Source organism: Pristiophorus japonicus, chromosome 13, assembly GCF_044704955.1.
Source record: "Pristiophorus japonicus isolate sPriJap1 chromosome 13, sPriJap1.hap1, whole genome shotgun sequence".
Taxonomy (NCBI): domain Eukaryota; kingdom Metazoa; phylum Chordata; class Chondrichthyes; family Pristiophoridae; genus Pristiophorus; species Pristiophorus japonicus.
The window spans coordinates 124,789,975-124,816,725 of NC_091989.1; the positions used below are offsets into that span (position 1 = coordinate 124,789,975).

Here is a 26,751-nt window from a genome sequence, read left to right on the forward strand (position 1 = left end):
CTGCATGAATCATTGCTGGGACCCCAACTATTTACAATCTACATTAACGACTTGGAAGAAGGGAGTGTAACATAGCCAAGTTTGTTGATGATACAAAGATGGGAGGAAAAGCAATGTGCAAGGAGGACACAAAAAATCTGCAAAAGGACATAGACAGGCTAAATGAGTGGGCAAAAATTTGGCAGATGGAATATAATGTTGGCAAGTGTGAGATCATGCACTTTGGCAGAAAAAAATCAAAGAGCAACTTATTATTTAAATGGAGAAAGATTGCAAAGTGCCTCAGTACAGCGGGACCTGGGGGTCCTGGTGCATGAAACACAAGATGCAGGTACAGCAAGTGATCAGGAAGGCCAATGGTATCTTGGCCTTTATTGCAAAGGGGATGGAGTATAAAAGCAGGGAAGTCTTGCTACAGCTATACAAGGTATTGGTGAGGCCACACCTGGAATACAGCGTGCAGTTTTGGTTTCCATATTTACGAAAGGATATACTTGCTTTGGAGGCAGTTCAGAGAAGATTCACTAGGTTGATTCTGGGGGTGAGGAGGTTGACTTATGAGGAAAGGTTGAGTAGGTTGGGCCTCTACTCATTGGAATTCAGAAGTATGAGAGGTGATTTTATCGAAACGTATAAGATTATGAGGGGGCTTGACAAGGTGAATGCAGAGAGAATGTTTCCACTGATAGGAGAGACTAGAACTAGGGGCATGGTCTTAGAAACAGTGATGAGGAGGAATTTCTTCTCTCAGAGGGTTGTAAATCTGCGGAATTCGCTGCCTCAGAGAGCTGTGGAAGCTGGGACATTGAAAACATTTAAGACAGAAATGGACAGTTTCTTAAACGATAAGGGGACAAGGGATGATGGGGAGCGGGAGGGGAAGTGGTGCTGACCGGCCGAAGGGAGTCCAGGCCGGCGTTCAACCGGCCGAAGGGAGTCCAGGCCGGCGTTCAACCCGCCGAAGGGAGTCCAGGCCGGCGTTCAACCGGCCGAAGGGAGTCCAGGCCGGCGCTCAACCGGCCGAAGGGAGTCCAGGCCGGCGCTGAACCGGCCGAAGGGAGTCCAGGCCGGCGCTGAACCGGCCGAAGGGAGTCCAGGCCGGCGCTGAACCCGCCGAAGGGAGTCCAGGCCGGCGCTCAACCGGCCGAAGGGAGTCCAGGCCAGCGCTGAACCGGCCGAAGGGAGTCCAGGCTGGCGTTCAACCCGCCGAAGGGAGTCCAGGCCGGCGTTCAACCCGCCGAAGGGAGTCCAGGCCGGCGTTCAACCAACCGAAGGGAGTCCAGGCCGGCGTTCAACCGGCCGAAGGGAGTCCAGGCCGGCGCTGAACCGGCCGAAGGGAGTCCAGGCCGGCGCTGAACCGGCCGAAGGGAGTCCAGGCCGGCATTCAACCTGCCGAAGGGAGTCCAGGCCGGCGTTCAACCTGCCGAAGGGAGTCCAGGCCGGCGCTGAGCCGGCCGAAGGGAGTCCAGGCCGGCGCTGAACCGGCCGAAGGGAGTCCAGGCCGGCGTTCAACCCGCCGAAGGGAGTCCAGGCCGGCGTTCAACTGGTCGAAGGGAGTCCAGGCCGGCGTTCAACTGGTCGAAGGGAGTCCAGGCCGGCGCTGAACCGGCCGAAGGGAGTCCAGGCCGGCGCTGAACCGGCCGAAGGGAGTCCAGGCCGGCGCTGAACCGGCCGAAGGGAGTCCAGGCCGGCGTTCAACTGGTCGAAGGGAGTCCAGGCCGGCGCTGAACCGGCCGAAGGGAGTCCAGGCCGGCGTTCAACTGGTCGAAGGGAGTCCAGGCCGGCGCTGAACCGGCCGAAGGGAGTCCAGGCCGGCATTCAACCTGCCGAAGGGACCGCGGTGGCAGCATTCAACCCAATGTCTTAAACTCCTGACCAACTTTTAATTCATTATTAAACTTTTAATCAACCTTGAAACTTTTTAAACAAGATGGGATAACTTTTAAAACTTACATTTTAGACTTTAATCAAAATACTTTTAAACATCTATTATTGATCTACATCCTTGAATTTTTAACAATTTTTAGAAACTTTTTAAACTTGGGAAACTTTTATAACCTATTATTGATTTACATCATAGACTTTTTAACAACTCTTAGAAACTTTTGAAATAAATTGGAAATTTTTATCAACTTTTAACTTTTAAAATAACGTTGGAAGTCACCTTCCAAATGTCTGCCCTCCAGCCAAGCCTCGGGCCATCTACCATCAATGGCACTACTCGGTGCTGAGCTTGCGGACAACATTTTGTCATAGGCAATTAGGCTTATAGAGCTGTGCCTGGTCTCCAGTTGTCTTGTCCCCCTTGCCACTGGACCCAGACCTTGTTCAGCTAAGCCTGTGTGGTTGCCGGTGTGCAGTATCCACCCCACGTTAAAATAACTCACGCACAGGCATCTGCCACTCTGTCAGTATGAAGTTCTGGACCTGGAACGTCAGGACCCTCATGGACAATCCCAACAGCAGCAGGCCGGAACGCCGAACCGCCATAGTTGCCCAGGAACTCAGACATTTTGACATTGACATCGCCGCCCTAAGCGACACCCGGTGGGCAGAGGAAGGCCAGCTCAAGGCATATGGTAGAGGGTACACCTTCTTTTGGAAAGGGATAGGTCCAAGTCAGGTCAGCATGGATTTGTGAAAGGGAAATCATGCTTGACAAATCTTCTGAAATTTTTTGAGGATGTTTCCAGTAGAGTGGACAAGGGAGAACCAGTTGATGTGGTATATTTGGACTTTCAGAAGGCTTTCGACAAGGTCCCACACAAGAGATTAATGTGCAAAGTTAAAGCACATGGGATTGGGGTAGTGTACTGACATGGATTGAGAACTGGTTGTCAGACAGGAAGCAAAGAGTAGGAGTAAATGGGTACTTTTCAGAATGGCAGGCAGTGACTAGTGGGGTACCGCAAGGTTCTATGCTGGGGCCCCAGCTGTTTACATTGTACATTAATGATTTAGACGAGGGGATTAGATGTAGTATCTCCAAATTTGCGGATGACACTAAGTTGGGTGGCAGTGTGAGCTGCGAGGAGGATGCTATGAGGCTGCAGAGTGGCTTGGATAGGTTAGGTGAGTGGGCAAATGCATGGCAGATGAAGTATAATGTGGATAAAGAAAGCAAATGGCATGTTGGCCTTCATAGCGAGGGGATTTGAGTACAGGGGCAGGGAGGTGTTGCTACAGTTGTACAGGGCCTTGGTGAGGCCACACCTGGAGTATTGTGTTCAGTTTTGGTCTCCTAACTTGAGGAAAGACATTCTTGCTATTGAGGGAGCGCAGCGAAGGTTCACCAGACTGATTCCCGGGATGGCGGGACTGACATATCAAGAAAGACTGGATCAACTGGGCTTGTATTCACTGGAGTTTAGAAGAATGAGAGGGGACCTCATAGAAACGTTTAAAATTCTGATGGGTTTAGACAGGTTAGATGCAGGAAGAATGTTCCCAATGTTGGGGCAGTCCAGAACCAGGGGTCACAGTCTAAGGATAAGGGGTAAGCCATTTAGGACCGAGATGAGGAGAAACTTCTTCACCCAGAGAGTGGTGAACCTGTGGAATTCTCTACCACAGAAAGTTGTTGAGGCCAATTGACTAAATATATTCAAAAAGGAGTTAGATGTAGTCCTTACTACTAGGGTGATCAAGTGGTATGGTGAGAAAGCAGGAATGGGGTACTGAAGTTGCATGTTCAGCTATGAACTCATTGAATGGCGGTGCAGGCTCGAAAGGCCGAATGGCCTACTCCTGCACCTATTTTTTATGTTTCTATGTTTCTATGAAACCAGAGGCAGAGCGCCGTCTTCATGGAGTCGGCTTTGCTGTCAAGAATGAGCTGGTCGAGCGCCTCAAAGATTCCCCCTGTGGGGTTAACGCCCATGACTCTTCGTATTACCCTATCTCGGAATCAATGTGCCACAGTCATTAGTGCCTATGCCCCTGCACTCGATGCAACGGATGAGGCTAAAGAGGGTTTTTATTCCAACCTCGAGACATCCTTATCCCGCACTCCCACGGGTGACAAATTGATCCTCCTAGGTGATTTTAATGCTAGGTTTGGCAAAGACACAGCCCTCTGGGGAGGCGTGATTGTCAGAGAGAGGGTAGGGAAAGCCAACTCCAGCGGTACCCTACTCCTGACAAAACGTCAAGAACATGAACTCCTCATCACCAACACCTTGTTCCGCCAGAGGGACAAATACAAGGCATCGTGGCAACACCCTCGCTCCAAACACTGGCACCTGCTTGATTATGTCATCGTCCGAGCCAGGGATCACAAGGAGGTGCGCATCACCCGCGCCATGACAGGAGCTGAAGACTGCTGGATGGATCAGTGCCTAATCCGATCCATCATCAACATTAACATTGCCCCAAAGCGGAGGGGACAGCAGAAGCAGTTCCGCAAAAAAGTTAATGCCAGGGCACTTAGAGAACCAGCTAAGAGAGCCCTATACAGCCAGCGTTTCACAGCTAATATGGTGTGCCTTGATGACCCTGAGATGCTGAATGCCCACAGCGCTTGGTCTGCCCTCCAGGCCTCTATAACCAGTCCCTGTGAAGAGATACTTGGTCACTCAACCAGAAAACATCAGGACTGGTTTGATGAAAATGATCAGGAGATCGAAGAACTAATAGATCGCAAGCGCAAAGCATTTCTGAGCCTCAAGCAACAACCCAACTCGAGAGCTGCAAAACAACATTACAGACGGCTCAAGGCTCAGGTCCAACAAAAAACCCAGGACCTAAAGAACAGGTGGTGGATGGAGAAAGCACAGGAGATACAACAACTGGCCGACAGCCACGATATGCCAGGATACTTCGCTGCAGTCAAGGCCACCTACGGTCCAAACTCCAAAGGCCCCACCCCACTCCTGGCCAAGAATGGGGAAACACTCATCAAGGACACCGACGCTGTCAGGGCCCGATGGAAGTAGCACTTTGAAGATCTCCTCAATCGAGACTCTCCCTTTGACTCGAGTGTTCTCGACTCCATCCCGCAGCATGCGACCCGCCACCAACTCAGTGAAACTCCAACATTGCACGAGGTAGGAAAAGTCATAAAACAGCTTAAGAATAACAAGGCTACGGGTGCGGATGGAATCCCTGCTGAGGCATTGAAGTATGGTGGAGAGATACTATTAGCGCGAATACATGACCTCATCTCTCTCATCTGGAGGGAGGAGAGCATGCCGGGTGATCTCAGAGATGCAGTAATCGTGACCATCTTTAAAAAAGGGGACAAGTCCAACTGCGGCAACGACAGAGGAATCTCCCTGCTATCAGCCACAGGGAAAGTCATCGCTCGAGTCCTCCTCAACCGTCTTCTTCCCGTGGCCTAGGAACTCCTCCTGGAGTCACAGTGCGGATTTCGTCCCCTACGGGGCACAACGGACATGATTTTTGCAGTGCGACAGCTACAATGCAGGTGTCCTCCTCTGTTTTGGATGCCCCCAAAGGTTTGTCACCATCCTCCGCCTGCTCCACGGCGACATGCAGGCCGTGATCCTTACCAAAGGATCCATCACAGACCCAATCCACATCCGGACCGGGGTCAAACAGGGCTCTTAATCTTTTTCGCCGCCACGCTCACAGTTAACAAGCTCCTCGCTGGAGTGGAACTAAACTACAGAACCAGTGGGAACCTGTTCAACCTGTGCCATCTCTGAGCCAGGTCCAAGACCACTCCAACCTCTGTCGTTGAGCTACAGTACGCGGACGACGCCTGCGTCTGCGCACATACAGAGGCTGAACTCCAGGACATAGTCGACGTATTTATGGGCCTTATGCTAAACAGCCTGACCCCGCCACACAGCACTATCCCCCCAGTCATCAAGGTCCACGGCGCGGCCTTGGAGACCGTGCACCACTTCCCTTATCTTGGGAGCCTCCTATCAACAAGAGCAGGCATCAACGACGAGATCAAACACTGCCTCCAGTGTGCCAGTGCAGCCTTCGGCCACTTGAGGAAAAGAATGTTTGAAGACCAGGCCCTCAAATCTGCCACCAAGCTCATGGTCTACAGGGCTGTAGTAATACCCGCCCTCCTGTATGGCTCAGAGACATGGACCAAGTACAGTAGATTCCTCAAGTCGCTGGAAAAATATCACCAACGATGTCTCCGCAAGATCCTACAAATCCCCTGGGAGGACGGATGCACCAACATCAGCGTCCTCATCCAGGCTAATATCCCCAGCATTGAAGCACTGACCACACTCGATCAGCTCCGCTGGGCAGGCCACATAGTTCGCATGCCAGACACGAGACTCCAAAGCAAGCGCTCTACTCGGAACTCCTTCATGGCAAACGAGCCAAAGGTGGGCAGCGGAAACGTTGCAAGGACACCCTCAAAGACTCCCTGATAAAGTGCGACATCCCCACTGACACCTGGGAGTCCTTGGCCAAAGACCGCCCTAAGTGGAGGAAGTGCATGAGAGGGCGCAGAGCACCTCAAGTCTAAACGCCAAGAGCATGCAGAAAAATCAAACGCAGGCAGCGGAAAGAGCGTGCAGCAAATCAGTCCCACCCACCCTTTCCTTCAACGACTATCTGTCAGACCTGTGACAGAGTCTGTGGCTCTCGTATTGGACTGTTCAGCCACCAAAGAACTCACTTCAGGAGTGGAAGCAAGTCTTCCTCGATTCCGTGGGACTGTCTATGATGATGATGAAATCGTCAGGTAACTGACTTTATAAGTGGATTTAAAACCCGAGAGAAATAGCTGGTGAGATTTAGTAAACGATGAAAGCAGAACTTTTGTAGCTTATGTAAGGCTATTTAATGCCTAACTACAGGCACAGTGAGCTTCAATTTCTTCCCCAACGATTTAAAAAAATTACTGGCTCTGATGTGTCAAATTGCAGAACTGGAGGACCGCCAATTAATTGCCACACACTCAATCGATAATCTTACTTGGAGTATTTACGTTCTTTCCCGCATTCAACTGCTCCTAGCAATGTGAATGGCTGTTATATCAAGCATTCTTAACATCCAGTGTTGCCATGGCCGCAATGATGTATGACACCACCCCATCGTTATCGCATCATTAGGATACACCTGCCAGTCTGGCCAGACAGTTCCGGAGTCCACCGTCACTTCTGCCGGAAAATATGGAGGATGCAAAATGGATGGGGAATTGAGATAATGGCCCCGGTGTTTACGGGGAGGCAGGGGGAGAACGGGGGAGTGCGATTGCAGGGAAAACCAGGCAATCCCAGGAACGCGGAGGTCCTGCCGACTTTGACGGAAGTGTCAGCTGTGATTCAATGGGTAGCACACTCGCCCGAGTAGAAGGTTGTGGTTTCAAGTCCCACTCCAGGAACTTGAGCACAAAAATTTAATCTGACACTCTAGTGCAGTGCTGAGGGAGTGCTGCACTGTCGGAGGTTAAACCGAGGCCCCATCTTCCCTCTCAGGTAGACATAAAAGATCCCATGACATTATTTTGAAGAGCAGGGGAGTTATCCCCGGTGTCCTGGCCAATAATTTATCCCTCAATCAACATAACAAAAAAAACAGATTATCTGGTCATTATCACATTGCTGTTTGTGGGAGCTTGCTGTGCGCACATTGGAGGCCGCGTTTCCCACATTACAAGTGACTACTCTTCAAAAAGTACATCATTGCCTGTAAAGCGCTTTGAGATGTCCGGTGGTCTTGCAAGACGCTATATAAATCCAAGTCTTTTTTTCATTATCATTTTACTCAATTTCCCAACCAACAGCCTGCCAGGTGGGGAAACCAGTATCAGAAGGCCACAGTCAGGGGCCGTTGAGGGGGTGGGGGGTCAGAACGGCAATCAGGAGGGAGGGAGAGATCGCAGGGCAGAAAGCTTGGGATCGCTGGTTTGGAGGGGTAAAGGGGAATCGCAGCAGAAGATTTTGCTTGTGTGATCGGGGAACATTCCTGCTCCTCCTGGCTCGCAATGCAGTGCTATAAAAAGTACTTCTCTGCTGAATCCGACAGCTCCCGTCTCCATTTCACTGGTCGGGTGTGCCGAGCCCTTGGAAACCAAGCTCGTTAAATTTAAATCTGTGGAACCCTAAATTAAATATTGTAACAACATTTCTGGCTTCTCCAAGGTGAGACACAGACCCACGTAACTCGCTGCAGTGAAAATGGTGGCAGGCATGTGTGCGATGAGCTGGGATCGCGTTTCACCATTAAAATGTTTTAACCCCCTTCCGACCTACCGCGAATCGCTTCCCCTCGTCCTTCTCGACCTGTCTGCAGCCTTTGACATGTTTGACCATTCCATCCTCCTCCAACACCTCTCCACCACCATCCAGCTGGGTGGGACTGCACTCACCTGGTTCCATTCTTATCTATTTAATCGCAGCCACAAAATCACCTGCAATGGCTTCTCTTCCCATTCCCGTATCGTTGCCTCTGGTGTCCTCCAAGGATCTATCATTGGCCTTCTCCTATTTCTCATCTATATGCTGCCCCTCAGCGACATCATCCAAAAACACGGCGTCAGTTTTCACATGTACGCTGACGATACCCAGCTCTACCTCTCCACCATGTCTCTCGACCCCTGCCCAGTCTCTAAATTGTCAGACTGCTTGTCCGACATTCACTATTGGATGAGCAGAAATATTCTCAGCTCATCTGCTGCCAAAACCTTCATCTATGCCGTTGTTACTTGACTACTCTAATGCACTCCTGGCTGGCCTCCCACATTCTGCCCTATATAAACTTGGGGTCATTAAAACCTCGGCAGCCCATGTCTTAACTCGCACCAAGTCCCGCTCATCCATCACCCTTGTGCTCACTGACCTACATTGGCTCCTGGTTAGGCAACGTGTCGATTTCAAAATTCTCATTCTTGTTTCCAAATCCCTCCAAGGCCTCACCCCTCCCTATCTCTGCAATCTCCTTCAGCCTCACAACCCTTTCCCCCCCCCCCCCCCCCAAGATGTCTGCGCTCCTCAAATTCTGCCCTCTTGAGCATTCCTGATTATAATCGCTCAACCATTGGTGGCTGTGCCTTCAGCTGCCGAAGCCCTAAGCTGTGGAACTCTCTCCCTAAACCTCTCCGCCTCTCTTTCCTTCCATAAGACACTCCTTAAAACCTCCCTCTTTCTTAACCTGATTTGCACTCTATGTAAACTGAACAGTTTGTAATCGATTTGATTTAGTAGTTGTGCCCCCAACCCCCGTGAATGGATATGCCAAGTTTACGAACACTCTTTAATCTTAAATAACCTAAACTTTTCACGTTGCAAGATTTTCTTTCAGACAACAATCCTGTGGTAATTAAAGTAATGCTGAGATGCTATAGTTTAAATTTGAGATTATGCTAAGGGCAGTAATACAAAGTGACAATATAATTGTTAAGTACATTGCAGTGGGAGCTATGTTACAGCTGGAGAGAATGAAATGCGATACGGCAATTGAGAATTGCAGGTTGCAAACCATTTATTTTAAGTAATTTAGGTCTTTTGTTAAAACAGCAGACAAAGGAATTTCATGCAAACGTATTAAGCCTTTAAGGCACAAATCCATCACTGAACAGCAGTTAAGGATGGAGAGTAAAGGACAGAAGCTGGATCTCACAGCCTGAGCAAAGGCAGCCTTAATAATTAGAAATTTGTTGTGACTTCATGGGAGCGGAATAGTGTTGGTAATATAGTTTGGGATGGATGCCTTAAAATATTTAGCAGAATACAATGGCCTGAAAATTGCGGCCTCTCTGGGTGCGTAAGATGTGCACACACACCCGAAAAGGCCCCGCTAATGCTGGTTCTCAGCGCGCAAGGCGTATGCGCCAAGAAATGGCTTTTGCAATGTCAAAATTTCTTTTGACAGATCGCACGCGTCCACGGGATAAGGACATTCGCGGGCGGAGATTTGGACTATTTGCCCAACTCTTGCCCAGCAAATGTCCTTTAAACTCTTACACCTGGTAAAAGCAGGGTACCAAAGTAAGAGTTTTAAAACATTGAAAAATTGTTACAACTTATTTTTATATTAATAACCCTGTTTATGAAGTGTTTTAATGTTAAAAATAAAATCAAAAAAAAATTAATATATTTTTCTCTAAAACATTTAATTTAATGCAATTTCTATTCATTTTTTTTTTAAAGTTTTTTTTTAAATTTGGATTTGTATTTTATTCGATTTTAGGATTATTCTCATTGATAGTAATGGGAGCTCGAGAATACGACATTTTGATTGGTGGTCCATGCCCACGTGATCCCAGGATACGCTTACGATCCTGGAAGACATGTTCCCATACGCTGGACTGTGAAACTGCATCTCGGATCGCAATCCTACATTCCTCCGGGGCCACCAGGTATTTTCGTTAAAAAAATTTCAGTCGGAGGCGTTCGTCCGCAGTAGGCCTCCGACCGCAATTTTCCTTCCAATATTGGCAAATATTGCAGATGCTAATTTTATATTTGTATGTATCAATCAAGCAAGCTAACTTGGTTGAGTCTGAAATGAATCATTGAATTGGACCGAGTTACTATATAAATAGATTTGACTTTAATAATGAACAACTTTGATTTACTTTAGAGTTATTACAGTGGTGAATTCACTTTTTCATTTTGATCTAATTTTCAGTTTAGGTGATCATGGTGATTTTGCACCATGTTTTAGAAACCTTTCACCTACATTTTAAAATAATGTGAAAATACTCAAACCAAATTCTTGTTTTACCATGCGGTGAGTCAGGAAGAGCAAAACGACTGAACAGACTTGGGAGAGCAGACTGACTGAACAGATTTATGATAATGGCACTACGGTTACAAGTGGTTTTAGTGAGCTACGAAAATTGAAGGAAATGTAATCTGACCAGCTACCATTGGGGGAAATAAAGAATGTGTGCTGTTAACTGCATTTGTTGGAAGAACCATCCGCAGCGTCCCATCAACAAATACATCAAACTTTCACTTGTGTGTTGTAAATATTGACCCGAAAATTGTGGTTGGAGGCTTCCTGCGGGCAGACGTCTCCGACCGAAACAATTTTTCTGAAAGTACCCAGTGGTCCCGGAGGAATGTTTACTTATGGTCTGAGGCCTAGATGCGCAGCCCAGCATATGGGCTCACACATCCCAGGAACGTAAGCGCAACCTGGGATAATGTGGGCCTGGACCACCAATCAGAATGTAATATTCTCATTAATAATAATGGGAGCTCCATTTGTTAGAGCTTCTGTTACTGTTACTATCAATGAGAATACCCCCCAAAACACAGAACTACAGCACAATAAATCAAAAAAACACCTCACATATTTAAAATTAATCGAAATTGAATTTAATTAAATGTTTTAATTAAATGTGTTAAAATATGTTTTAATAGGGTTAGAAATAAACTTACCTTAATGGACAGAGTTTTTAAATATAAAAATTAGTGATAACATTTTATTTTTCTATGTTTAAAAACTCTTACGCTGGTAAAAGTGTGCAAATAGCCCAAAGCTCTGCCCCGTGAATGTCCTTCTCCCAGGGGTGTGTGCGATCTGTCAAAAGATATTTTTGACAGATTACAAATGCCGGTTCTCGGCACATCCGCATTGCGCACCGAGAACCAACATTTGCGAGGCCTCTTCAGGTGTGTGAGCACATCTTACGCACCTGGAGAGGCTGCAATTTTTGGGCCATTATAAATAGGTCAATTTTTAGTGAAGGTTAATGTAGATAATACTGTTTGAGCCATATTCATATAGAAAATAGAAGTCTAATATTATCAGTATAAGAGGATATACTTTATTATTATAGTGCGCATATTTTACTACATTAGAGGTCTTCACTCACTTTAAACAGAACTTTGGAATGTACACAATATCTTAATATTCTATAATTCTGTATAATACAGTTCTAAACAGCTCATATTTACACAAAGCACAAAACCAAATTTAACAGTAGGAGTACGTTAAAATAAATTTTACAAGCACGTTTTATAAACACTTTTGATAAATACATTTGATTATTTAACATATGAAAACATATAACACAAAAACAGATGCAATGATCTTTTTAGAAAAGAGCATCACTGTTACTTGAATATTACCAATATTTGATACAAGTAGATTAATCTATCTTTATAATATTCCTTTTCAGACTTCATACAGCTGATTACAATTTAGAAACAATTATATACAGGATGTTTAAAAAAATCTTAATGCTAATATTTGTAATGATAAAGGTCATCTAACCTAAATGAATCAAAGAATTATTTTAAAAAATATACATAAACTGTGGAAGAAAACAGCTCAGTAAAATTATCCATGTGGCTTTTTGGTCATCAGTTTGCTTTGGAAAACATTTCGCTGACTGGAATTTCTTTGTAATGGTTTAAAAGACAAAGTTTATTATGGAATAAAATACATCTTTTAAGAATATCTAATGGGCTAAAGATTTTAAATACATAATGAACATTTTCATTATTTAAGGAAGAAGAAAGTCACGGATAATGAAAGTGCTTCAGTAAAATCAATGGCTACTCTGCAAATGTGGTTTTAGGTAGTGTTATACAACAGTTCATCACAAGGTATCTTAGGGTGGGCAACTAAAGGCCCATTTACTGTGACTTTAGTACAGTTAGGTAAGCTGCTAATGAACCCCAGTTCTGACCAAGTATATACTGTCAGTTCCAATTTTCAATTCAGCGCAATGTTTATAATGCCACACAATGTGAAAACCGATGCACTATTTTGAAAGTCAGCATACATGGGAATTGCGAGCAGTGAATAATTAAAGTACACACGCTGGGAATTGCCTCTGGGTTCTCTCGGCTGGCTGCCGTAAATACGACGAAAACACTGGCTACATCGTGTAAATGGGATTTCTGCCGAAATTACGGCAGCCATTTGGGTAAAACCCGCCCCACCCCACCTGAGCAAATATACAAGACAAAATGGGCAGATGGCAAATTTGCAGGAGACAAGAATTCACTTGCTAAATATTTATTTCACCATAATTTGATTGTGGTTAAATGCATCTTGTTCAGTGATTGTTTTCCCCCCTCTACTTAAAGTTACAATCTGACCTGATGTCCTTACCTGTGTAACTGTAGGATCAAATCTACAGCCTCATTACAGTGTGAAGGACAGGAAAGCAAATTCTACCCTTGGTGCAACAAATAATGTTCCTGTTATTACCAGCTGGAACTATTACTGCCCTCTTGCTAACTGCCTTCCTTCTATGCTACATTTTATCTGGGCTTTAATATTAAAAATAAATCAGCACTGCGATAATTAGAAAATCCCTTTGTCTACAATTTTGATCAAAAAGTACACTTAAACACAATAAAACCTTTGCTCATGAATGGATCATTAATATCCAATCCAATGTGAAAAAATGGTTTTCACTGGTGTTGTTCTTTTGTTTAGGCACAATTTGTGACTGATAAACAGTCCATTATTAACTGAGCACCTTTGATTAAATGTTTTCCATGTCATTAACCAAATACAGTGACCGTTATAAAAGTCAAAACCACCTTACAGAAACAGGTAGAGCAGGATTGTCTGAGGAGACCTTGCATTTTTATCAGTTTTTGGTCTGAGGAGTTGAATAGGAGCATTTTACACATTTAGTGCTAGTCTACCAATTAAAGATGGACGAGTTCTTGGGCTTTTACAGAACCTATTAATGCCAGCTTTTGTTTACGTTTGGGTAAAAAGGATAACACTTCTCATGAAGGCGCTGCCATGAAATTGGGTTTTAAAACTCAAATTAAATATTTCACTTTTATTAATATGCTCTTGTTACAAGTTAAATATAATAGATGGCAATAGATCCTCTGAGGAGATCGTTATGAACACAATCAGTAGATAAATAATGATCATGTTGTGTAAACCATTATATGTATGCATATTATTATAAATAGCATGCTAAATTGGGACAGTGGAAACATAATATGTAAATGCAGAAGTTTTCAATCTGGCCCCATGGGTGGATTCACAAGAATTACATCATTATTTAGATGATTTAGAAACAAGATGGCAAAGTTCACTTATGAATGCTCAATGGCATTTGAACTACATCACTTTGTGCACTATTTGTCACAGGCAGTTAAATAGGTTAACATATGTATACAATAGTGCACACAGCAATGTAGTGCACGTGGGTTAACATTTCTACATGAACTTTGCCAAATAGAAACTATCCTTAGAAGTGATTATGAATGAGGGAAATTACACCCAAATTATCTGATCAGAATGAACATGTTGAAAAAACATTGGCAGTAACTTAAGACTCACTAGGAATTCTGAGGAGACAAAGTTTTGAGAGAAGCTTACATTTCCAAGTGTACAAATTGAAAGCAAACTGTGAATGTATTTATTGTTGAAAACAAGCTCGATGAAATAGATTGATGGATTTCTGTTAAAGTGGAGGGGGCTGATGTGCATGTCAGTTTGCAGTATCAGAATATTTTTTTAAAGACAAATAATACAGTACAAACTGTTTACTGTCTTCATTTTTGTACTGACAAGAAATTAGTCAGAAAATACTGCTGGGTGCTTTCAAATGTCCAAGTGCTTTTTTAAATATGCGTGTGGTGCTAATAAAGGAAATGGTAATATTCCAGATTAAATAATCAATGCTATGTAGACAGTTGCAATTTGTCACACTGTGAATGAAAAATAACCTAGAGTTGCAAAATAAATAATCCTCCTGTGCTATTAGCCAAAGGTCAGGAAGTCAGACAGCCACATTACAGCATGACAGATATGGCACTGAACTTGAGCCGTGATGGAATCGGACATTTCTGAAACTTTAATAGAAAAAGCTTCCAAAACCCCAGGAGTTTGCTTTTCCATTGCACCTCATATTGTGTTGTAGCTGTTTGGAAGCTTTCATATTGCAAGCCAGTGCTCGAGCTGTGAAATGATCAAATGACAGTTAAAAAAGTAACAGACATAATTTCACGTAGCTCTTGGACATTGGCAAAATGCAGCACTTTAATGGATTGAGGGGGGATTGTTTGGCTTACCTTAAACTGTTGCACTTTTCCTTGCTCCACAAGATAATGTTCATTTTCAGGGGTGATGCAGTATGCTATTCTCTAAAGGAGAGGCACATCATTTATTGTATTCATTTGTAAAGTTACTCTCTAAAATTTACCCACTTTACATTTTCAATCAATTCTGCCCCCCCCCCTCATTTTATTTATGCTGTCCAGTTTTTTCTGTCCAACCTTTCTTTCAGTTGGGAGGATTTAGGACTGTGCTGCAGATGTTGTCCTGAATACTAGCAGCAATCGTGGGACTTTAAAATAGCATGCATTTTCTCCAAAGAAGGTTGGCACATGTACCACAGCACACCTGGTCTAGGAATTATAAGTAACTTATAACAAAGAGAATAACTTAAACATAAAAATACTTAATTGGCTGTAAAGCGCTTTTAAACATACGGTGGTGGTTAAAGGCATTATATAAATCCAAGACTTTCCATCTTTCTTTATAAAATGCATTTTTTGTTCTCTCCAACTGCACTTACAAAATGCCACAAAATCCATTGAGTATACATTCGGATTTCACCCAAAACTAGTTTATTATATTAGCAGACAATTTATTTCAAGGAGCAATTTCCCATAGTGTAAGCCACAGGTAGATCACCACCTTGATTCACTGGTGCCTCCGCCAGTGCTTTTAATATTTGTCAAAATTGTTTTTGGATACATTTAAAGGAAACAAATTCAAAACAGGAAAAAAAAAGCAGAAAAACCGCTCCAAAGTGCAAGCACTTTCTCAGAACTTTTAAAGGATCATTGTTTGATACTTGACAATGAACAGATGCTTTTATGATCCACAGCAATAAAACATGGCTTATGACTGTAATGAATGCAGTTCCACAGCTGTATCAAGACAGTAAGTGTTTTCAAATAAATTGCATTCAGAACTCAATAACTGGAATCAGAGTAGGAACTACAGATTGAAAACAGTCTAGAGAGTGACTGTTTATTTGTTATATAATGAGAGACTTATCATGGGCCTTGTTGATTGTCTACACCTGGAAGATACTGCAGCTTCCTTCCAACAACTTACATTTATAGAATGCCTTTAATGTAGTAAAATGTCCAAAGGCACTTCACAGGAACAGAAATTTACATCAAGCCAAAGAAGGAAACATTCGGACAGATGACCAAAAGCTTGGTTGAAGAGGTAGGCTAATGAGTTTACATCGTGTGCTTTAGTAGACTTTAAGATAACGAAGCCTATTTGAATAACAGCAGCAATTCTATTGCATAAAGACATTGGACTATAATTTGTTGTAACTAGTATCTAATGCTGTCTGCCTCTAGTTAGACTTGCCCTTGCACTTTGGGGTTTTTAAATTTTTTGCGTGGCAACTTGCTGAAAGTACAAGCTGATAGCATCGCTGCGAAAGAAACCAGGCATCTGGGGCCTGAGTGAACAGGATAAGCAACTGTATATCTCCTTAATCCACTAGATTGAATAATTGTGAAATAAACAGCGCAAGGACTGAGGAGGAATGCCAAATTGGAGTGGGTGAATTCAATGCCAAATCACATACAGAAATTGAAATAAAGAGACGGAAAGAAAGATTGGATTATGGGAGAGAGAGAGAGAAAAGAGACAGAAAGGAAAAGTAAAAATAAAATGTAAATTTTATATTTGACATTTTAAAATCTTTAATAGCAATTAAAACCTGAAGGAATGAGACTCGGCACTTGTGATAGTTGGCAGTAATTAACAGTTATCACATCGTTAAAAGAGTACTTGCACTTAAAATGACAAGATTTAACTTTCTGTGACGGGTTTAGTTCGTATCTACTGTGCAAATACAGCAATTTCACGCCATTCAATGCATTTCAATGGTGAGACAGACAACGAGATCCCATTTTCAAGAAGCCAATGACAGAGCAACATGGACAGCAACCTTTGGATATTCATGTTTAATCGTGCATCTGCCCCTCACCTGAAATTGCTGTGCCATTTACACAAAAATAATGGCAAGCGTCATTAGCCTCCTCTCCACCGTTATTTTGAAAGCAAAATATGGCCCAATTTTACTGACCACTTTAGCAGGTAACTCAGAAAGAATACCAGTTACCCTACTAAACTTCTTTTAATTTATCTTAATCAGCAAGAAGGGGAGTTAGTGCACTCAAATTTATATTAACATGTTAAGTTGAATTAATTTGCTTCATGCATAATGATGGGACACTATTTATGTTGTTGTGTTGGGATGCATGCCCTGATGCAGAAAGTAACACAATCACTGCAGAGAAAAATCAAAATATCTCTCAAGATACCACAAAGTTCAATTAGATGCCCTGACTGTGAAGTACTTAGTACAAAAAAGTGAATGGTAACATATTCCCATTGTTATATCATCTCTAAAGTGATGATATCAGTTGTATGGGCTGAGGTTATTGTACAACTGTGAAATGTTAAAACTTATCTTGGGAGGCCGTTCATGGATAGAAATTACCAGCTAATGTCAAAGTCATTTAGGGTTTGGCTGATCATCAAATCCAATCAGACCCAAGCATGTTTTCTGTTTATGGTTGTGGTGACTCTGGTGTATCTTTTAGAAATAAATTTTGGAGTTAATTGGAAATACACTCATGTTGCAGGAACTCCTTAACTGAGGCTGCTAACCATTATTCCACATGCTTGGGAGAGATGTTGCCCTTGCAGAATATTCCAGTAATATTCCAGTTACAATATATTGTGGTTAATGAAATTCACAGTAATTCACTGTCCAATCCGATAATGCTGCTGAGAAGGCACACCCTGAGAGAGCCTGGGTCACAACACAATTGTGCATTGTGTTTCTATGCTGCACAGTAGTGATGCATGACTGGGAGAATGCCAACTATTACTTCAATTGCAATCTCATCCAGGTTCTTAAAATATTGTTGATATTTAACTACATTTATGACAAGTAATAATGTGTTCTATAAGTAACTTAAGACTGAAATCCAGTTTTGGGGTTCAGATAAGCAAGAAAAACCAGGAGAGTATCTGAATCCCTCAACTGAATTAGGGTCTCAAATTCACTTGCAGCCTCCAGTATCACTTCTGAAGCGACCCAGAGATTGGCCGCACCCAGCAAGGTGCACCAAGCTGCAGTCTTTGATGTACCCACTTAGCGACAACCATGGAGAACTGACTTCACTGGATTGGGAGCAGCAGCCAGCCAGGCACAGGGCGATGCCATTTAATGCTTGGACATCTGCAGCTACCCTGCAGCACAGAACTGGCATGGCCAGAGACATGCTAATGATCTCGGTGAGTCACGTGAGAAGTGAAACTGGATGATTGCAAATGGAATTAAGACTAATCCAAAATATTAAACCAGTTTTGGAGTTGGATACCAACATGTAGGATTTAAAAACTGTGGGTGAATTTTGCATCCCAGTGATGTTAACTAACAAGGCCAGGGGCCCTGAGCAGAAGCTGTCTCGTAATGACCACTTGTGGAGTATTATGTGATTAAAAAATTTGACACCAAGCCACATAAGGAGAAATTAGGGCAAGTGACCAAAAGGTTGTTCAAAGAGGTAGGTTTTAAGGAGCATCTTGAAGGAGGAAAGAGAGGTAGCAAGGCAGAGAGGTTTAGGCAGGGAATACCAGAGCTTAGGGCCGAGGCAACAGAAGGCATGGCCACCAATGGTTGAGCGATTAAAGTCAGAGATGCTCAAGAGGGAAGAATTAGAGGAAAGCAGTTAACTGCAATAAATCTGGACCTACATGTGTCTAATATTGCAAAATTAACAAACTAAGCTCATAATTATTGTACAGCTCTACATTTTGGATGAGAGCTGTGTGGTCTGTTGCTAGGATACTTGCAGCTACCATGCAGCATAGGACTGGCACAGGCAGTGACAGTACCGGTCATTGTGGCCTCCAGCTCCTTGCAGACATGCTGCAACATTGAGCTATGGGGATGGTGGCATTGAGTAGCAGAGAGGGCTGCCCTTCTTGCAACCACCTCAAGCAACACCACCACTACTTCAGCTGCCATCAAACCAGGATGGGTGCTGGACTGAACTTCACTTGTCTGCAACTTCAGATCTGCATTTTGGGTTTCCTACCTCGTTATTTCTGCCTGTCACTTCTCAGTCCTCTCCCCCTTCATCTTTGGCAAAGGCTACTAATGGGTTCAGAGGCCCTTTCTGAAGGCTTTCAGAACTTTTGTCACCCGATTGTGACACTATTAATTGTCCCGAACCATTTAAATTTCACTTACACTTTCCTGCTGCCACCACCAGTGTGCATTCTTCATACATCCACATCCTCACTTGGAGCTATGCTGATCAGCTGACTTTGGAAAGTTGTGTGCAAAGCCCACACTTTAGGGCAGATTTTAGCCCCCAGCTGAGGTCAGGTGGCCGGCTCGCGGTCAGCTGCCCAATAGTCCCGACAGGAGGCCCTGAACATTCTGAGGGCCAGGCCTGATTAGCAAAGGGGCAGCGGGAAACGAGTGCCCTGGGACAGATCTCCAGCTCCGAGCTGTCGCAATACTCAGCGGCCTAAACAGCCTCTGGGCCGGAGGACGGTTGATCTGGCAGAGGGAGGGGAATCCACTCTCTGGGGGGTGGGGCGGGGCAGGGCAGGAGTCCAGAGAAGTGCTCCTAGCCCTTCAAATATAAATGAAATCTTACCTGCTGGGCTGCTCTTTGTCTGGACTGGCAGCTGATACTGGACAGAGTGTGCACGGTGCACGCTCCACCAGTACAGTCCGAAGGTGATAATTGGGATCTTGTGTACGTTATTTTGCATATTAATAAGGTTTATCACCTGGCTGAGGTAAGTTCTCTAGTTGCCCAGGGGTAGGTCATGGGGAAGATTGGGTCAGTCACACTGTTAGGCTGGAACAGGTCGGTAAATCATTCCTTACAATTTTCAAGGTTTCTGCCAGGCAGACAACCTCAAATTCTCCTGCTTTAATTTGAGTCAGCCAGTGGCTCAGTGGGTAGCACCCTCGCCTCTGATTGGAATGTTGTGGGTTCAAGTCTCACTCAGAGACTTGAGCACAAAAATCCAGTACTGCACTGTTGGAGGTGCTGTCTTTTGGATGAGACGTTAAACTGAGATCCTGTCTGCTCTCTCAGGTGGACATAAAGGTCACACTATTGGCACTATTTCCAAGAAGAGCAGGGGAGTTATCCCCAGTGTCCTGGCCAATATTTATCCCTCAATCAATTTAACAAAAACAGATTGCCTGGTCATTATCCACATTGCTGTTTGTGGGAGCTCGCTATGTGCAAATTGGTTGCCGTGTTTCCTACATTACCACAGTGACTACACGTCAAAAAGTACTTCATTGGCTGTAAAGTGCTTTGGGACATCCAGTGGTCGTGAAAGACGCTACATAAATGCAAATCTTTCTTTCTTTCGAAACTGTGTGTGTGTGAACTGCACTCTGCTCACAAAATCAAGGCTATGGTCTCTTTACAAAATGTATCCTTCCTTTTCAATCCTTCATATAGGGTGAATTTTTAGAAATGAAGAAAATATATCAATACTAACCTCTTTTAAAGTCCCACGAACGGTAAGCAGTTTGTAGATGGCGTAGATTGGTACTAGTGACATTGAAGACACCGCTACTCCCCATCCAACAAGATTTGCCCAGTTTGGAAATACATAATCATCGTAGGTTAGAGGCTTGAACTTCACAATACTGACAATCACTACAAACTGTAAGAAAGAGAAAAGACATGTAATGTGTTACTTAAAACATTGATGGTTCCCATGAAGGAGGGCAATGCGAAGAGCTGAAATTGATTGTGTGAGAAAATCGATAGCTTTAGAGTGAACATTTATTTATAAAAATAAAGCAAAAGCTCTTAAACATTTCCAAACCAGTAAGAACATAATTCAGAATTTCACATATTAAAACAGAATATAATTTTAAGAATCTTGGCACTGTGTCTTAACTGCATCAGAGGTCAGAACTTTCTACCTCTAAACAATAGGCAGGATACAAATAAGGCAGGTGAAGATAACATGGAGGCAAATGTCCATGAAACAGATGGAGTGGTGACACAAGGTGAAATGGTTCAGGTGATGGGAGGGCAGGATGAATCCACACAAGACTTAACAATAGAGGATTCATTAATCAGACATTGGGATAGAGAGTTGTGAGTAGATGCTGTAACTATTGTTTTGTGACACAAGGGCAAAGGATATATATATATATATATATATATATAAATATACTGTAGAAATTACAACGAATAAGCACATTTTGGAAGAGGGGTTTGTCACTAGGCCAGCACTGATATTTCAAGTGGGGACAAAGAATATTGTGGACAGAAGATCGGAGGAACTGAAGGAGGAATTAAAAAAAGGTACAAAATAAAAATTGAAGGATGGAAAGTAGTGCTAACCGTGTTGCTTGCTGTGCATGGAAAAAACAAATAGGATAAGTGTCCTCCTTGGCTCAGTGAGTAGAACTCTCTAGAATGTTGTGGGTTCAAACTCCAGAGACTTGAGCACATTATCTAAGCTGACACTTCAGTGCATTACTGAGGGATTGCTACATTGTCCAAGGTGCCGTCTTTCAGAGGAGATGTTAAACTGAGACCTTCTGCCCTCTCAGGTGCTCATAAAAGATCCCATGGCATTATTTCAAAAAGCAGGAGAGATCTCTTGGGTCCTGGACCATATTTATCCCTCAACCAACACTACTAACATATTATCTGGTCATTATCTTATTGCTGTTTGTGGAGCTTGCTGTGTGCAAATTGGCTGCTGTGTTTCCCTACATTACAACAGTGACTACACTTCAAAAAAATACTTCATTGGCTGTAAAGCACTTTGGGACATCCAGAGGTCTTTCTTCAAATAACTTAATGATTGTTTAGTAAAACCGTATGTACAGGATTCTGCACTTGGTTTCTTGGAATGCAAAAACCAAGTGCAGATAGCGGAAGAAGCGTGCAGCAAACCAGACTCCCCACCCGCCCTTTCCTTCAACCACAGTCTGCCCCACCTGTCAAAGACTGTAATTTCCGTATTGGACTGTACAGCCACCTGAGAACTCACTTTTAGAGTGGAAGCAAGTCTTCCTCGATTTCGAGGGACTGCTTATGATGATGATGATGATGATGTACAAGAGGATTACACAATGAAGGCTGGTCACCACAGAACTAGACGGAAAGCAAAGTGTTGCTGCAAAATATACAAAATAGGATTCAGCTGAACTAGATGTGGAGTGCGGCTAATATGGTGAACATAGATGAATAAATATTTGTGCCCCATCAAGACATGGGAGTAGATGATAGGGAAGTTTTTTCTTGGCCTGTACCAAGAAGTACTGGACCATCTCCTGGGTGCAGCAAATACCAGAAAGTCAGGCGGGTTGGAGCACATGCCTGGAAAGGAACCTCCCCATTTTCCATCAAGCATAGGCTAGGCTACTTGACTTGAACTGTGAGCACACAATTACTGGTATGAGAACATGATTAACTAATCTCAATAGAGATTAGAAATGATTTTTCTCCCACATATATGGGACAGACATTCAGGAAAAACAGTTAATGCTCTGCTGATGAACTCCTTGAAGAAAGCGATTGATAAATATCTGCTTGGGAACAGGTTTGAAGGTTCTGAATATAATCACTGATGGAGATGAAGAAATACTGCCTGGCACACAATGGTTTCTAAGCTCCGGAGACCAAGAAAACATGATGTTATGGCATGAAACCCAAGTTGAGCAAGTTAGTTAATTAATCTGTAGTTTTGCCTAATTCACCTCTGGGTCCAAAAAGAAACCTAGCGGAATGTTCTTTTAGGAGATTAAATAATTTGATTAACTTCATGATAGGAAAATGATATCTGGTGAATGAAAAGAATAGCCAAGTGGTCATTTCCTGCTTTATGCTATCTTACATCATTTTAAAACAATTTTTATGGTCATTATCACCCATGATCGATTTATGAAGGGGAAGTCATGTTTGACAAATTTGCTGGAATTCTTTGAGGAGGTAACGAACAGGGTGGATAAAGGGGAACCAGTGGATGTGGTGTATTTGGACTTCCAGAAGGCATTTGACAAGGTGCCACATAAAAGGTTACTGCACAAGATAAAAATTCACGGGGTTGGGGGTAATATATTAGCATGGATAGAGGATTGGCTAACTAATAGAAAACAGAAAGTCAGGATGGTTCATTCTCTGGTTGGTAACCAGTAACTAGTGGGGTGCCGCAAGGATCAGTGCTGGGACCCCAACTATTTACAATCTATATTAATGACTTGGAAGAAGGGACTGAGTGTAATGTAACCAAGTTTGCTGACGATACAAAGATGGGAGGAAAAGCAATGTGTGAGGAGGATACAAAAAATATGCAAGAAGACATAGACAGGCTAAGTGAGTGGACAAAAATTTGGCAGATGGAGTATAATGTGGGAAAGTGCGAGGTCATGCACTTTGGCAGAAAAAAAAAATCGAAGAGCAAGTTATTATTTAAATGGAGAAAGATTGCAAAGTGCTGCAGTACAGCAGGACCTGGGGGTACTTGTGCATGAAACACAAAAGGATAGTATGCAGATACAGCAAGTGATCAGGAAGGCAAATGGAATCTTGGCACTTATTGCAAAGGGAATGGAGTATAAAAGCAGGGAAGTCTTGCTGCAGCTATACAGGGTATCAGTGAGGCCACACCTGGAATACTGCATGCAGTTTTAGTTTCCATATTTACAAAAGGATATACATGCTTTGGAGGCAGTTCAGAGAAGGTTCACTAGGTTGATTCCAGAGATGAGGGGGTTGACTTATGAGGAAAGGCCTCGACTCATTGGAATTCAGAAGAATGAGAGGTGATCTTATCAAAACGTATAAAATTATGAGGGGGCTTGTCAAGGTGGATGCAGAGAGGATGTTTCCTGAAGGGGGAGACTAGAACTAGAGGGCATGATCTTAGAATAAGGGGCTGCCCATTTAAAACTGAGATGAGAAGAAATTTCTTCTCTGAGGGTTGTAAATCTCTAGAATTCACTGCCTCAGAGAGCTGTGGAAGCTGGGACATTGAATAAATTTAAGGCAGAAATAGACAGCTTCTTAAATGATAAGGGGATAAGGGGTTATGGGGACCGGACAGGGAGGTGGAGCTGAGTCCATGATCAGATTAGCCATGATTTTATTGAATGGAGGAGCAGGCTCGAGGGGCCGTATGGCCTACTCCTGTTCCTATTTCTTATGTTCTTATTATGTTCTTATGATGTGTTCAAATCGGATTTCCAGACTGTACTTTTATCCTTTTTTTTAAACTTTTCACAGGTTGTTTCCAAGAGTGCAAGATAGCCTGAGTCTGTAATTAAAAACTCCACAACTGACAATTTATATTGTGCTGTTGGCCAGTGAGAGAGAGAGAGAGATAAATGAGCTGACCTCTTTAATGGTGCAGAAGTGCTTGTCTCAACTATTCCTCCCACTCCAAAGATGATACGGCTCACATCCTTGCACAACTGCATTAAGCAGTCCATTGAGAGTCAGGTGGATTTACCAAACCGTGAACCATGGGACTCAAATATACAACATTCCAGTGGGGAGGTGAGTGTTCTACCAGTAGTGCGCCTGGATTCTTTTAAGTTCTTAAGAACAATATAGTGTATTAAACCTGATTTGAGGAGAAAGGTCCATTCTGGGGACAGATTTTAAACGTCTGTATAATAGCACATATTGTTTGCCAATTTTCCACAATGACCACAATATCATTTCTGGTCCTGTCACATAAAATCTGTTGCCTAACAGAAGACTCGCAGAACTGAATGTCAAAGCTGTATGTATTCTCTTGCAAAGAGGCAAGATGTAGCCAGGGAAATGCCAATGCAGCTAAATTCAATAAGACACATGTTACTTTGCTTTACAATTTGTTTCTAACAATTACCAGCTGCATGCCCAGAGACCTGCCAAAAGCATACTGCTGCTCCTAAAGTAAATGTGACTGATTGTATAACCTTAGGGGAAGGTCTTTGCAAGAGCCAGCTCCATACAGCACACACTTTCCATTTGTTGCAGTGTGCAAATAGTTGGCCTAAAGTGTACTGCTGATTTAATTAGAAGTAATTAAATATCTCACTTTATATATTATATTTAATGAAGAATTCACTTACTTTCTGAAAAAATAAACCTGTTTCAAATATTTTATTGAAGTGCCACATTGACTTTCTTCATTATTTGAACAACTGCTGATCACTTTAGGCCTTGTGTTACAACATTTTTAATAAAGACCTATTCTGCAATTTCCTCTTACTTTGCCCTGATAATTAGTTAAAAAAATGAAATTTACTAAATCTGTGTACAGGGATGTAAATCTAATTAGTGAAGTGCACACTGGAATTCTGTTCCCTTGCTTTTGTATGGCAATTGACCTATTAATGTACCTCATGATTTGCTATATTCCCCCATGTAACCATCATGATAGGACTGAGGTGTCACTGATTCTTTTCTGATAATTTTACACTCTTAATAATTAAAGCACATATTTTAAAAAGAAATAATGTAAAATCCATCAAAATTTATAATTGCAACATTTTTGCCTTAACGTTTTTCTAGAAGTTCAAAGCTCTTTTGTCTCAAGTTTTCCATTGATTTTGTGGTAGAATCATAGAATCTTACAGCTTTGAAAGAGCTGTCCAATTAGTCCCACGCCCCCACGCTTTCCCCAGAGCCTTTAAAAAAATCTAAAGCATTTCCTTTTTCTCTGAAGAATATGTATCAATGTGTTCAGTTTTATTTATATGGATCCATGTGACAAAGCCATTCTATCATATTAATGACTAGCCGAAGTTCCATTTATCAGGAAAATGATGTGCATTACTAATTGTACCTAGAATGGTGACATAATTCCAGGAGACAAATGCTGAAAGCACTATTGTTTCTTAAAATTAAACTTTCACAGTGCTCAATGTCTGAACTCCTGCGCATTAACAACGTCAAAGTCCTCAGCACGGAATTTTACTAAATATTTGAAGCAGAGCTAAGCTATACAAAGCTATGACGGGAGATCGGGGCAGTCAGATTAGTCTAGAATTGCCCTAGCAAAGAGCTGGTGCAGACACAATGGTCTCCTATGGCTCCTTGGTTCCATAAACAGATCCTTAATAAGTCGATTAACTCATGCTAAGGAGAAATACCTATCTTAGGATCGTTAGGCATTGGAAAATTTGGAAATACTACACAACCTTTATTTCAAACAGGATTTCCCTTCTGCATCCAAAAGAATTCCCCAAATTTTCCTTAAAATATCCCCATTTGAGCTACTTTATTTAGCTTATGACCCACTGCACACTCCAGCTTTCACTTCGACTCTTACTCAACCTTGTGAAATGAGACAGTAGAATTGTTTGCAAACATCTTCACAATCATAACTCATGACTGATAGGAGGTGCAGTTGTAGTGAAATGAGACAGTTGTGTAAACCTTTCCTACCATCCCACTGTGTTAGCCTCTGTGGGAATTTTATCTAGGGCCCCAGCAAATTGGTCAATGGGCTTGAGGGGCAGGCACCCCTTTGAGTTTTAAACTGTACCTGCACCTCTCACTCTTATGTCATCTAAAGTACAGAAAATGACCATTTGTGAAGTAGGTATTCCGCCACATGGACTGACAGACTGTCTAATGAAGTTTCACATTATTTTCATACATTGGGTCAACTTTACTATTGTTTGCTTACCAGTAAAAAGGCTGGACTAACAAACTTCCAACAGAGTCTCCAGTAGAGACCTGGTTTGAAGCCAGTCATTCGTTTGATATCTTCACTGAATCTGTCAACTCCTAGAGCAGAAACAATTCCAAAACACATTAGAACATCAGCTGAATC

The 26,751-nt window shown here is 42.9% G+C and overlaps 1 protein-coding gene and 1 long non-coding RNA gene across 2 annotated transcripts in view; one reads left to right on the plus strand and one right to left on the minus strand.

Moving 5' to 3' along the window:
• The window catches only part of LOC139278825 (uncharacterized), a 44,674-nt gene extending 27,072 nt beyond the window's left edge, over positions 1 to 17,602 (plus strand). Inside the window, exons 2-3 of the long non-coding RNA XR_011596354.1 lie at positions 10,126 to 10,294; positions 17,553 to 17,602. This is a non-coding gene — a long non-coding RNA (uncharacterized lncRNA). The remainder of the gene's footprint in view (positions 1 to 10,125; positions 10,295 to 17,552) is intronic.
• slc6a2 (solute carrier family 6 member 2) overlaps positions 14,749 to 26,751 on the minus strand; it is a 149,925-nt gene continuing 137,922 nt past the window's right edge. Inside the window, exons 11-14 of the mRNA XM_070897988.1 lie at positions 26,605 to 26,705; positions 20,455 to 20,622; positions 14,943 to 15,014; positions 14,749 to 14,829 (exon numbers count right to left, since the gene is read on the minus strand). Coding sequence (XP_070754089.1) covers positions 14,806 to 14,829; positions 14,943 to 15,014; positions 20,455 to 20,622; positions 26,605 to 26,705 — 365 coding nt within the window. The 3' untranslated portion in view covers positions 14,749 to 14,805. The remainder of the gene's footprint in view (positions 14,830 to 14,942; positions 15,015 to 20,454; positions 20,623 to 26,604; positions 26,706 to 26,751) is intronic.